The 14060-nt window shown below is 35.7% G+C and overlaps 1 protein-coding gene across 4 annotated transcripts; it reads left to right on the forward strand.

Moving 5' to 3' along the window:
• The first annotated feature begins 2232 nt into the window (after positions 1 to 2232).
• Positions 2233 to 14045, forward strand: LOC107826685 (cysteine-tryptophan domain-containing zinc finger protein 3). 4 transcript variants are annotated; one of them, XM_075244068.1, is made up of 15 exons: positions 2271 to 2826; positions 4885 to 4957; positions 5058 to 5188; positions 5332 to 5724; positions 5832 to 7165; positions 7389 to 7852; positions 7944 to 9718; positions 9848 to 10002; positions 10692 to 10852; positions 11687 to 11847; positions 12358 to 12875; positions 12990 to 13158; positions 13246 to 13380; positions 13467 to 13576; positions 13908 to 14045. In XM_075244068.1, exons 1-11 carry the CDS (start codon positions 2686 to 2688, stop codon positions 12550 to 12552), a joined length of 4983 nt encoding a protein of 1660 aa, XP_075100169.1. In that variant the 5' UTR covers positions 2271 to 2685; the 3' UTR covers positions 12553 to 12875; positions 12990 to 13158; positions 13246 to 13380; positions 13467 to 13576; positions 13908 to 14045. The 4 variants fall into 4 exon arrangements, with proteins under 4 accessions (XP_075100170.1, XP_075100169.1, XP_016509186.2 ...); XM_075244069.1 differs by lacking the exon at positions 13908 to 14045 and having other exon boundaries at positions 2233 to 2826; positions 4793 to 4957; positions 13467 to 13783; XM_016653700.2 differs by lacking the exon at positions 13908 to 14045 and having other exon boundaries at positions 13467 to 13783.
• Positions 14046 to 14060: the final 15 nt, after the last annotated feature.

A 14060-nucleotide genomic window follows, 5' to 3' on the forward strand; every position in this document is an offset into this window, starting at 1 on the left:
TTTAATTTATATATGTACAAAATAAATTTCTTAGTAATACAAACACATAATTTGAACTAAGACTATTATGTTCCGTTGAATCAGTATGTAACATTCTAGCTCCACTCTTGCACCACTTTCACGAATACTAAGATGAAGATGTTAAACTTAAAATTTTAATATTACGGGAAAGTAATATCTCTCATCTCATCGTTAGATAAAGTAACTGAGATAGATACTTGGTAGGTATCTTACAACAATAAAAAGGCGAAAACCGTTATCTAAGTTTAGATATTAATTAAAGCAATGTCATTTGATAGTAACGTTATTAAATAAAGTAATAACTTATGTATATCTAAGTATAAGAACTAATTAAAACAATATCATTTTATAGTAACATTGTTTTCATAAGTAAAAATTTTACTTTGCACTTATTAGATACTCTAATATATGTAGTTAATAATTATCAACACTAAAATGTCCTAGCATGAAGATATTAAGCTAATCTCGGAATATAAATTCTCATTATTCATGTTAACTAAAATTACTCAAGGTTTCTAAATCAAAATTTAAAATACAATAGATTATATATATCAAATAAACTTGAAAATTATATTAACGAAAGACAAGAAAACTTCATCTAATTAAATATACAATGACATTTATTTATTAAGATTGATTTTATCAAGTAATTAATTTACTTCGTATTTAATATATGCTCTAATAAGTGTACTTAACACTAACCAAAATTGTATAGTCTAGTGGCAACACGAATATATTAAAGTTAAACTTTAAACATCACGAAAATTATAATCTCCCTACTCGTATATTTTTATGAGTTACAGTAGATTATACCTTAAGTTACGAATAACAAAATCTTATCTTATTATTAAGGCAAAATGCCTTAAACCACCTCTAAACTTGGCTCAAATTATTAGTATCCTCTCCGAACTATGCACAGTCTTAATTACTCCCCTCAACTTGGCCTTTTGAGAGTCATTACCCCCCTAGACGCAGATGTGGCAAAAAGTATGGATGCACTCACCTGCCATGTGGATTTTTCTGTCTATGTGGCATTTTTTTGAAAAATAAAATTTTTTTTTACTTTTTTAAGAATATTACTTTTTAGATAATTTTTTTCGAATACAATTTATAATAAAACTTGGATAGAACTATGTTATTTAAGCTAAATATTTTTATTTGGCCAAAAATAATAATATTTCAGTTAATATTTTTTTTAATTTGACCTGAAAATAAAGATTTATACAATTGAAATAAATAGTATCTAAAAATATATAAAAAATACATAGTTTGAAATTAATTATTTTGGCTATAATTTTTTATATAGCTCTAAATTACGGTGCTCTAATTTATTTTTATTTTTATTTTTACAAATTTTACCTAAAAAAGTAAAAATACACAGTTAAATAAATAGTCATTACATCAAGAAGAAATAAAAAGATTGTACAATTGCAAGAAATTACAAGTGCAATTGTATACTCTTTTTATTTCTTCTTTTGATGCAATGACTATTATTTCAACTATGTATTTTTTATAACTTTTTAGATGCCTTGACTATTTATTTCAATTGTATAAATCTTTATTTTCAGGTCAAATTCAAAAAAAGATTAACTAAAACTTTATTATTTTGGCCAAACAAAAATATTTAGCCTAAATAATGTAGTTATATCCAAGTTTTATTCGAAAAAAATTATTTAAAAAAGTAAAATAAAAGGGTAAAAAAATATTTTATTTTTCAAAAAAATGCCACATAGACAAAAAAATACACGTGGCAGGGGAGTGCACCCACACTTTTTGCCATATCAGTGTCTAAGGGATAATGGCCCTCAATAGGCCAAGTAGAGGGGGTAATTAAGATCGGGTAGTATAGGGAGGATACTAATAATCTGAGCCAAGCTTAGGGGTGGTTTAAGGTATTTTGCCTATTATTAATGTCCACTAAAGCAACAATATCATTTAGATAATATAATCATTTTCTCAAATATTAACAAGTTCACTTATAATTGCGACATACTTGAACAAAAATGGAAAAGCTATAACAGGATTAAAATTAAATTGCGAGCTGTTGTAAATGGAAAAAATATACATTGGACTATTAGTAAATATTACTACTATGTATTATATTTTAGAAGAAAACAAAATGGAGTTGTATGTGTCTAGCTGTTAGGTCATCGGTGTGCTTCTATCTGTCAAGTGTATATATTACTCCATTAATTAACTCTTGAAAATAAAAAAGAAGAAAAAAGAAAAACAAAAAAAGGAAAATAAACGCGGCTGGTAATACACCAAAACCAGAGTCTTTCTCTTTCTTCATTCTCTCTCTTTCTGCTCATAGTTTTGAGCTAATACAAAGATCGTAATAAGGCGATCCAAGCTTTAACAAAACAGTTTTCATAATCATCTGACTTAGCTTTTTAAATCCATATCAGTTTTTCTTTTTCCTTCAATTTAATTTTTCTTTTTCTTGTTGGATTTTAATTTATTTTCTATTTATTAAATAAAGGTCAGCTGGGGTTGGTGAAATTTTGCTGTTTTCCTGCGATCTCGATTAGTTGAGCTGAAAGGTTTTAAACTTTAATGAAATGGGTCAAAATTTTTGTGTGTTGTAGCTCAAGTTAAGAGGCAAAAGGGGGTCTGAAAAGTGAAAAATCTTGGAATTTTGTGGAGTGTATTTATTTAATTTGAATGATTTCTGTTGGGAGTAGAGATGGAAGGATAGGATTAGGGTTTGATGGTGGAATGGAGGAAACTGAGCTAGAAGAAGGAGAGGCTTGCTGTTACAACATTGATTCAACCATTGATCCTGATGTTTCTCTATCTTACCTTGTGAGTTTTTTTTTTCTTTTTGCCTTTAGTATTTATCATACTTTTGGAGTTATAATTGAGATCAAAGCATTTTAGTCTTAGAAGATTCTTGTTCATACTGCATTTAATTGTAATTTATTTCATTTTGTGTATTGACTTTTTGTAGTTTGTTAGTTTGTAGCTCAATCTCTGATCAATCTACATACTTTTGTCTATCTCCCGCTGGGGCTTCTCAATACAATTGACGGCCTAAAGCCAAAACTTAATAAGTGACCTTCTCATGTCTAAGAAAAAACTTGATAAGGAAATGGAAAAGGAATGTTATTAAACCTTAAGCATAAAAGAGCCAAAAAAAGCTAAGAGGAAACGCGGAAGCTGAAAAGTAATTAGCTTATATTAATTACTCTAAGAGAAAGAACTTTACCTTAATTACCTCAACTAAATCCGATACTCAAAGAATAGAAAATGAACATTACCTCAACCAAATCCAACTACAACAACAACTACTCCTCAATCCCAAATAAATATTATCTCAACCAAAGCCAAGTAGAATAAAATTTGGAACATCGTTAAGCGAAGGATGGTTGAAAAGAATCTACTCGTCGTTAACAATAAGCATTTCTGTTGTTCCGTTTTATATGACACAGTTTTCATTTTAATTTCTTCTAAGAAGAGTAACACCTTTCTATATTTGGTAAGTTCAACATAAAGCTTCCTATTTTATCTTCCGTGACATGCTCTTATGGTCATATAAATGCCATGACATGTTTAAGACCACAAGTTCTAAGGGTACTTTTGATGCGTCAAAATTCTTTCTTCCTTTCTTGAACTCCGTGTTCAGTCCAATGCACCATGTAAATTGGGGAGTAATCATTATAAAACATATACATGAGTATATGTTATATATAATGTATTAGTAATTTTTGGGACAAAAAGATTTGTGGGCCTAAAGCAAGGGCTTTAGTGGCTTTGTGTTGGAGCTGCTCGGCTCTTCCTGATTCTCCCTCTTTCTAAATTGTTAGTATACTTAGATGCTTCAATATGGTCACTGTCTTGTTCTATGAAAGCTGAATACAGCTAGTTGTGGCAGCTACATCAGCATGTATCGATCGACTATGCCTCAAACCCAAACTAGTTGGGATCGGCTATATGATTTATCTATCACATTTCCGTTCTATTCAAGCCCAATTTGATTGATATACTAAACATATTCTCTATTAGGCAAAGAGGTTCTCTAAAACTGGAAGTTCCTTAAATCTCAACTTATCCCTACGGTGATATAATATCTGATGAGTATCAAATGGTGTATGCCAATGTCTTCCTCGGATTTCTATGTGCTCGGCAAAGGAAAGCCATCACTAAATCATTTCTTACCATATGGAACACCATTCCTGCGGCTGTTTGTTGGGTCATTTGGAAAGAAAGAAATGCTAGAATTTCTTAGAACAGGAAAGATAATGTACTTAAGTTCAAAATACAAGTGTATATCTTTGCTTAGTTTTTGGTGAAACATGGCAATGGAAAATGTTTTGGAGGCTGATGTCATGCTTGACTTCCTTTCTTCCTTACAGAACACGTAATTCTCTTCGGGTGTGCACATGCAATGCTTTTCGCTGACTTTTCGTCAATATATATTGACCTTATCAGAAAGAAAAAGAAAGCTACAGAAGAACGTGAAAAGATTAAGTTTGTAATTCTATACGTGTGGAGAAAAGTGATTAATTTCACTCTAACACTGATATAAAATAGTGTTACAATTTTTCTCTAGTCGGAAACTATACTTGAAAGTACTCCTTTGATGTGATTTATCATCATTTTTAGCAGATAATGCATTGAGTGTCTGTCCAAGTATATTGTGATGTTGGAGAGAACCAGCATTTGTTTATTCTATTTTTTGCTTTATAACTTGTCTATCTTTATTAAGAAACTTCTCTTTCTAGAGTTGGTTTAGGGGCTAGTTAGTGAGCTGGTAGACGTTTTCTGGCAGGTATTGTGTACTAGTGTTTATAATTGCATTGTGCACCTCTGATGGCAACACACATCTAGTTTCTCATGTATCTATTCTCTTACTCTGTCAAGGATGAGAAACTCCACAATGTTTTGGGACATTTTCAAAAGGATTTTGAAGGTGGAGTTTCAGCTGAGAATCTGGGTATGTAATATTGGAAAAAAGGGTATTCCCAGAAGCACAAGTTTGCCTTGACGAGGCTTATGCCATGAGCTGATGATTGTTGATTTGCATGTGTTAACAGGGTCAAGATTTGGCGGGTATGGTTCATTTTTACCTACTTATCAGCGTTCTCCCTCTTGGTCTCATCCAAGGACTCCACCAGAACCCAACAACTTTAACAGACAAATATCACCAAACAATCTGCTCCCTGAGGTACGCAACCTCTGAATGAATCTCTAGCTGTGTTGACTAGACTATGATTTTGTACAGATTACTTGGTATGAATAAAATTCTTAATTACCAAAAAAAAAAATATTCTACTTTTACCAATCAATATGCATTTTTTAATTTTACAGGGTGGTCGCCATACCTCATTAGGATCATCATGCACTTCTCTCTCAGGAAGGCCTGTAGCATCTTCTGCCCGTTCAGCAACAGGACCTGCACCTAGGGCTCCACCATTTAATGGGGAAAGAAATTCTGCCGTACCACCTACTCGGTTGGAAGACTCCAATTCAAAAATTAAAAAAGTGAAAAAGCCAAGAAATGCATCTGACCTGAAAACGCTTAAGGTGCGTATCAAAGTTGGCACCAACAATTTGTCGACCCGAAAGAATGCAGAAATCTACAGTGGGCTTGGGCTTGATGATTCTCCATCATCATCGCTGGATGGTAGCCCTGTGGAGAGTGAAGGGGTATCCCATGACCTACAGGTTTCCCCAGATGAATCCCCTACTAGTATACTTCAGGTGAATCTTTCCCCTTCCCACAAGCATTTAGCTTGCTTTGTTTTTCTTCTTTTTGGTTTAAGCTAAACTTGGCTTCTGCAATTTTCTTAATCAACCCGTTGGTGCAGATTATGACCGCGCATCCAATGCATGATATCTTATTGTTATCCCCCCTCTCAAGTGAGTTAATTAGCTTGACTGAAAAAGAAAAGCTTTGGGGACAATGTGGATATGAAGGGAAGAAAAAGGCAAGCCTTGAAACTTCTTTGGTATTAGCGAACGGTACTCATTATGCAAATGGAGAAGCTTCAGAAGCAAAGAAATTGAAAATTTATGACAAAGATGCCTTGGCAAAGGGCAAAGGCAATGATAATCAAAATGGTAGTGCCTTATTATCAAAGAAGGCGATCGATATTGATGCTCTTGCATGTGAAGAACTTGTTTTGAATGCTTTGAAACTCCCTCTTTTATCTGATCCATACCCTAATTTTCCGGATCCTCCTAAAGATGCAGAGAAGACAATTGACAGTTCAAGGTCAGCCAGTAAGGGTAAAATAACAGAACCATCTTTTGAGCGGGCATCCAATAAATCTTTGCTGCCTGTCGCTGAAGTAGACACAAATTCTGTTGAAGTGTCTGGTGGAAAGGTTTCCTCATCTAGGAGAAGTATGGAAATTAAAGGGACATATTGTAATAATCACAGTTCAGGAAACCTGAAGAAAGAAGACAACAATGAAGAGGAGGAAGCTGACGATTCATCCAATGCTGGGAAGACTAAAGACAGGAATGCACCAAATGCAGATGCGGTTAGTCCCCTCAAACAGTCATCTCGTCAGAAAAGCTCCTCCAAAAATGAGGATGGAATGAAACTGGCTCCTGAAAAGGAACTGTGCACATCTGGAGACACAATGAAATCCAAAGGAACACGATGTCATAATGCCCAAAGCACAGAGGTAGTAAAAGATGGTTTAGTTGCTGATTCTTCCATAGCATCTAAGGGTAAGAAAACCTCTTCTAGCAACATCCTCGTATCCAAAAGTGATTCAGAGGACTTGAAAAAGAACCTAGCCAGGGATAAATACAAAGAATTCTTCGGTGATGTAGAACTCGAACTAGAAGATGCTGAAACTGGTTTGGAGAAAGTTCATTCAAAGGAAATGCTCAAGGGCTCTGATGCAATCAGTAAGAAGAGACTTGAACGTAATAGCTCAATGAAGGAAAGTGTTAATGGTAGGAAAACTGAGAAACCGTTTGCTTCCACCGAGCATCCTAGGTTGGCTTCAAATGAGGCTCCTCACAATGTGTGTGGATCCAATCCTGCTGCACCTCCAGGAGCAGTGGCTCCTTTAGTTAAAGAAGATTGGGTATGTTGTGACAAGTGTCAGATTTGGCGTCTACTGCCACTTGGCACAAATCCTGACAGTCTCCCAAAGAAGTGGGTTTGTAGAATGCAAACCTGGCTGTAAGTTTTTTCTCAACCTTGCTTTCGTCCTTTTATCATGATTATCTGCCTTGCTATAAATAAATTCTTCTCTATTCAGAAGGACTCATTTTTTAAGGCAAAGACATGTAGCCATAGATGTTAGGTCGAAAGATTATCATATTTATACTTAATTGTTACAAGAGAATAAAATTTCTGATATTTAAGAAGGTTTGAGCATTAATTAATTTTCTTCATGTTCTAGGCCAGGAATGAACCGTTGTGGTATCAGCGAAGAGGAAACAACAAAGGCTCTAAGAGCCCTTTACCAGGTGCCGATGAGTGGTGCTACTGCTGCTGCTTCTGACAAACAACATAGTCAGCTTGAGTATCCTGGCGGGGCACTCTCGGGACTAACTTCTATTGATACTTTGCATGCCAGCCAAGACCACCAAAAAGTAGGTTTACAAGCTGTTGATACTGGTGGGAAGAAAATCTATGGATCAAAAGGTGTGTCAAGTGCAACCAAAGAAGGTTCACTGTCTTCAAACTGTGTTAAAAGAAGCCATCAGGGGACCCCAAATAGTAGAAGCTCGAATGGTACTACCAATTCTCCTGATGATGAAAATGGGCATGAACTGGTGGGCTTGCCAAGTAGCTCAATCATTGAGAAGCAGAGACATAAACAAAAAGAGAAGAGAAAATCACTTGAGAACCATTCTGATGGGGGTATTTTGTCTGAAGCAGTCATATTTTGAACTTGATGACCTTAAATTTCTGGAACTTCTCTTTATTCTGTATGACTTTTTTTTTTTTGCAGGTATCAAAAATTCAAAGATGAGGAACATTAGCGAGACGGATTTGGATGGTTCGACAGCTAAAAAGTTCAAGAGAGATGATGTACATTATGATGATGACCGCACTGGGGCAAAACCAGGACAGAGCTCAAGCACTGGTTTGTCATACAGTGGATCAGAAAAGGTCAGGGATAAATATAAATACAAGAACTCAAAGGCGGATTCAACGAAAAACTTGTCTTCAGCAAAAAATCCAGAAAACCATACTCTGGATGGTTCAGTCCATAAATGTGATAGTAAAGACTCCCTTAAGAAGAGAAAACGGAGCGAACCCCAGAATTCTGAGGCACAAACTCCCCGAGATATTGTGGAAGAGACATGTGATAACGACTGCAAGAAAGAAAAGAAAGCAAGGATCTCCAGGTCTGGGGGGAAAGACTCCAGCAGAAGCAGAGCTAGTGGAGGAACTGATGGAAAAGGTAGTAAGAAGGAAGAGCGAGTCGGACAAGATCTAGATAGCACTCTATCTCAGCATAGTGCAGATGCTGCAGATTCTTCAAAAAGGAATTTGTCTGCTTTGCAGCCTTCTGTTGCAGCAACTTCAAGCTCTTCTAAAGTTTCTGGTTCACATAAGAACAGAGCTAGTCTTCAAGAACTGAAGGGTTCACCAGTCGAATCAGTATCTTCATCTCCTTTGAGGATTTCAAACACGGATAAGTTTTCATCAACTAAAAGGAACCCCAAGAGAAAAGACGATCGCAAGAATGCCACTTCTACACCAAGGTCTTCTTATGGTGAAAATGATAGGGGCAGTAATCGTTCTGGGATGATAAAGAAAGACGAAACTTCCAATGGCAAGCATCATGGTCTGGAGTCCTCTGAACTTGCTTACCAGGAGAAAGATGTGCTTGATGTATCAGGTCCTACGATTAAAGCAAAGATCACAGGTTCTGATTTTGCTACTCGTCGGGACACTGATGTAAGGACAGAGAACTCAGACCAAGGCCTAGATAATGAAAGAAGGAAGAGTAGTCAGTTTCATAATAATGGGTCTACCTCAAAGGATGAGATGGTTTCGTTGTCTCAGCGTAAAGAAAAGAATCGTACTGTCAGATCTGATTCTGGCAAACGTAGGTCTAAGGATCCTGATGTCTCAAATGAATCTTCAGATCGAACATTAGATGAGGGGAAATTGACATCCGGAAGAAACAAGTTTGAGGATAAAGCTGGTGCTGGTTCCGATAGATTACAACAAGGTTCTAAGAAAGATCCTGCTAGGAAATTGTTGAATGAGAATGTCAAAGGAGATCTTCAATCGAAATTTGGTGATCATGATGGTGCAGAAGTTAAATTAGATGTTATATCCCGCCTGGATAAAAGGCAGGCTGCTCTAACTGATCGAGATGATGGAAAATCGTTCAGGAAGCTTGCTTCTGACAAAACAGAGCGAATTGAAGTTTTTGAGAGAGGAAAGTCACACTTAGCATCTCCTTCAACAAGAGGTCAAAATGAGGCAGTTCCATTTTCGCAACCAGTTCCTGCATTCAAAAAGGAAGGTGCGGCTAATTCGTTGGCAGCGGATACTTTTGAAGGGGAGATGTTGAATACTTCAAGACAGGGTAAAAAATCTGAAAGCCACTCTGGAATACCTAGTTGTATGCGACACTCTACTCCGCCTGCACATAAGATCCGGGATCCGGATGCTCGCAGCCCTATTCGGAAGGATTCTACAAGTCAAGCTGCTGCAAATGCTATAAAAGAAGCCACGAACCTCAAACACCTGGCAGATCGCCTCAAGGTTTACATAATATTCCTTCAAATCCAAAGAAAAGAAGGGCCTATAACTAGTTGATAATCTTTGTCATTTGCTCTCATTTGTTTATTTATTTACTAATTTTTGTTGGCATAACTTGATGTCGTATTGCAGAATTCTGGATCAAGTGAAAGTACAAGCCTCTATTTTCAAGCAACCCTAAAGTTTCTCCACGGAGCATCCTTGCTAGAATCATGCAACGACAGTGCCAAGCACAGTGAAATGAACCAGTCAAGGCAAATTTATAGCAGCACTGCAAAACTGTGCGAGTGAGTTGTCTAGTCTTTGCATCTATTCATTCATTGTGACTCTGATTGCACAAATTCGTGAGTAGATGTTACTTTCTTACCACGCGAAAGTGCAGGATCTGAGATATCAAAGCTGTTTCTTGATGAACTAGTCATGACAATATGCTCAATAACAGATACAGTTAAGGAGAGTATAAAGGTTCTCAGGAATGACTTGCTTAATAAACAAGAACCCTTGCTTGCAGAATGAAGCTTAAATTCGACTTGCTGTTCTTTTACATTCTTCATTCATTATCAAGAACTTTATGGGGACCCTACCCAGTACTATGTTTTCCTTTTTTAGCATTCCGGATTGATCAAGGATCTGGAGTTTGTTAAAAGTACTGCAAATTAGAAAATGTTTTGTTAATATCTGGGGATTGTTTTGTGCCAACAGCTTTCTTGGTACCTTTTTTAATTAATAAAAATCTTACCTGATCACAGAAAAACACACTTGGGATTACATAATACTGCTTTGTGGTATATAAGAAAAACTTCTTTCATCGGATGTACTTTTCAAACATCTTATTTCTATTCTCATAATGTATAATCCTAAGAGTCATTTATATTGTAGAGATCAGTTTATACTGCCAATGAGATCTTGAAGTACCTCAGAAGTTCCTAATACCAAGTAATGCTAATTCTGGGATTTATTTTTGTTATTTTTATAGGTTTGTTGCCCATGAATATGAGAGACTGAAAGACATGGCTGCTGTCGCACTAGCCTATAAATGCTTGGAGGTCGCGTACATGCGAGTAATTTATTCCTCACATTTCAATGCAAACAGATATAGGAATGAACTACAAACAGCCCTGCAAATTTTTCCTCCGGGTAATTTTACTAGAGATTCACCTGAAAATAAACATCTTACATCATGATACAATTTTATTTCAGATTGTGCCAATTTGACCAGCATGCTTCTTTAGACTTCTGGTTTAACCTTTGGTGCTACTAAAGTGGCATCAACAGTTTTGCTGGATATTCATTAAGATAATGTTCACAATATTTACTTTGTACTACACTAAAACCATTTTCTGTGTACTCACAGGCTTAGCTTTGCTGTATCTATGAAATGTTGAAGATATTATGAAATTGACGAGTCAATACCGCTAGAAAGTTCTGTATAACATTCTGGGGAGACTTAAAAATAATTGATTATGAAGTTTGCCAATATATTGGCTTTAGCCAAAATAGAAGTATGTCTATTAAAAGGTTGTTCCATTTTATCTTCATTTATGCCAAGAACAAATTGGTGTGTTGATGGAAAAGATGAAAATGTGGAATGATTAAGTTGCCAGAACATTGTAGAACAATTAAATTATTCGTAAAGTATCAATAACAATTTACATAAATGACATCTATCTCTGATGATCAAAGCTTCAATGGATTTTATTCAAGAATTATACATTATTAGGTATTAGTAAGTTTTGATAGTTGGACTGAAATTGATTCCTTGAAATTTTAGTATTAGTCAGTAACTCTTCTTTTATCAGGAATAGAAGTTTAATAAGTATAAAAAAATAAAAATATAAAAAGGTTTTTCCTTCTTTCACTTTAAGCAAAACAGCTATATCTTATTAGTACTGATGAAGTGTCTTGGACTTTCTTCTTAGCGAATTGGACTTCTTTTAATGGTTATACTTATTGGGTTCCTTATTATCATAGGTGAATCCCCTTCCTCTTCTGCCTCGGATGTTGACAATTTGAACAATCCAACAACGGCAGACAAGGCTGCCTTGATGAAAGGTGTTGCTTCTCCCCAAGTTGCTGGAACTCATGTTGTCTCAGCGAGAAACCGTGCTAGCTTCACGAGGCTACTTAACTTTGTAAGTATCAGTAAATTTCAGCTCCATTAATGAGTTAGTCTACTTGAGTGGATGAGATCATTAATCAAATATATTTTCAACGGAGAGAAGCATCAAGCATCAGACCATATAAAGTAAAGAACTATTTTATATCTAACTCTGTTGTTCGTCTAATTTAATTTAGTGGATGAGATCATTAATCAAACATAAGAAGCATCAGACCAGATAAATTAAAGAACTATTTCGGTGTTGTCTAACTCGTTATTCTCCTGAACATGCCTCAAGCAGGGCATATTACCATACTATATCTGCAATTTTGCCAACAGAACTGGCGTTGAACCTGCTTTTCTATTTTCTGAGTTGTCATTCACCAGGTTGTTTGGGTAAAGGGCATAATCACAAAAATGCTTATCTCTGCATAAGTCGAACCCTTTTCCATGTATCCATTTACTTGAGAAGTCATGTTCCGGATTGTTACTTTGATCTGGCCATGTTCCTTTTTCCAGTATCTTAGTTTTGATTGATTTGCAGGCACAGGAAGTTACCTTAGCAATGGACGCCTCCAGGAAATCACGTGTTGCTTTTGCAGCTGCTTATCCTGGACTCAGCGATACACAGTGTAAAGAGCCTGCATTATCTGTAAAGAAGGCCCTTGATTTCAACTTCCAGGATGTTGACGGCTTATTGCGCCTAGTCCGGGTTGCCATGGAAGCTATCAGCCGGTGAAATTTAACTTTAAGCCTGAAGCCATGTGATTCCATGGGACAGACTCCTGAATCTGCTCCTCCGTTTGCTGTCAATTGAGGAGAAGTCAGAACGAGGATCTCTTGGTCGAGGGATGCTATTATACCTATCAAGTTAAGAACTCCACTCTTAATGCCCTTGTAAATCTGTACATAGCTACATACTGCAAATGGTAAGATGTTCCCAATACAGACACGGTCACGATCCGATTGAAATAAGGAACTTGGTGTTGCTGTCATAAATTCATAACATTGCAAATGGCTTGTTGTTACTGATCCAGCTGACTTGCCTCTCCGAGAATGAAGGTAAAAAATGGTCATGAGTATTGCATTTTTCTCATATCTCAAGTAATTTATTTAGTGTTCTTGCGAGTCAATAGCTCATCTCTATCATTTTTATTTCCTTGATTCCAACTACAGATACGTCTGCAATACAGATGGCTTGTTAGTTTTCAACTTATAGAAGGGAAAAATTCAGAGAAAACACTTCCCACGACAGCACAAAAGAATAATGTGACCAGTATATATGGTTCGAGTTGATTGATGAGTTGCTGACATTAGGGGACTCGGCGGTATACACTTTCTACCCGTATGTTGAAGAATCATTAAATTATATTATGTACGAAACAGAAAAAAGATTATTCCCGTCTATAAAAACCAGAATTTTCTTTTGCAGGTTAGCTTTCTGCTAATAGGGACACTCACAAGATGAGATATGCAGTTGTTGCGTCCATCTTGGAAGGTTAATACTCCACTGCCTTTGTTAATTGTCTCGGGAATTTATTTCGAAATTCAAAGGAAAAAAGCCCACGTAAGAATCTAATGCTTTTTTTTTAACCATTGCTATCTATATATAGCCTGCTACCCTGTCTCACTCATTGGATTTGATGTTTACAGGTCGTTGAGAACTGCTGTGACTGCAGCAACTTGGCTTTGTTGTACTTACTAACAGTGTTAATAAACTTTCCACCATCAGTGTACTTTGACCTTGACCTTGACCTATAGTAGTGAGTAGGCAAATTTTACCATTTTTACCAAGTTACCAAATAATGTTTTTATATACGTTATAAATAATTTGATTGTGTAAATAAATTTTACATTGTCAATGCGTAGAACTTAGACTCTTCAATTTTGGGTCTTTTCCTGTAAATCCTTCGATTACTATCTGTTATAGAAGACATTTGTTTAACAGCATAAAGTTCTGCTTTAATAAATCATGGTGGTCTCAATGTGTAAAAGATATAACATTCTTTTTCCCGGAAGATTTTGATACAAACATTTTACATTCATTAAACTCATAACTCACAGTTAACTTCAATTCCTTGTCGATTGTTTCAGGATCCAAATTATTGGCTGGCCATTTCAAAATTGTTCGACCGTTTGGACTATTTGACTGCTGTTCTTTATTTGATTATGGGTTTTCCAATGCTAGAATTCTCTCTTGAAATTAAGAGTTCTACTCTCAAAAGAATGAACTATGGAAGATCATAC

This window comes from Nicotiana tabacum, chromosome 22 (genome assembly GCF_000715075.1).
Source record: "Nicotiana tabacum cultivar K326 chromosome 22, ASM71507v2, whole genome shotgun sequence".
NCBI lineage: Eukaryota > Viridiplantae > Streptophyta > Magnoliopsida > Solanales > Solanaceae > Nicotiana > Nicotiana tabacum.

Excerpts from the sequence above, each read along its gene's own strand:
- LOC107826685 (XM_075244068.1), top strand. The coding sequence starts at position 2,686 with ATGATTTCTGTTGGGAGTAGAGATGGAAGGATAGGATTAGGGTTTGAT. Across the intron at positions 9,719-9,847 it reads ACCTGGCAGATCGCCTCAAG|AATTCTGGATCAAGTGAAAG; the intron begins GTTTACATAATA and ends GTCGTATTGCAG. Across the intron at positions 11,848-12,357 it reads TCACGAGGCTACTTAACTTT|GCACAGGAAGTTACCTTAGC; the intron begins GTAAGTATCAGT and ends ATTGATTTGCAG.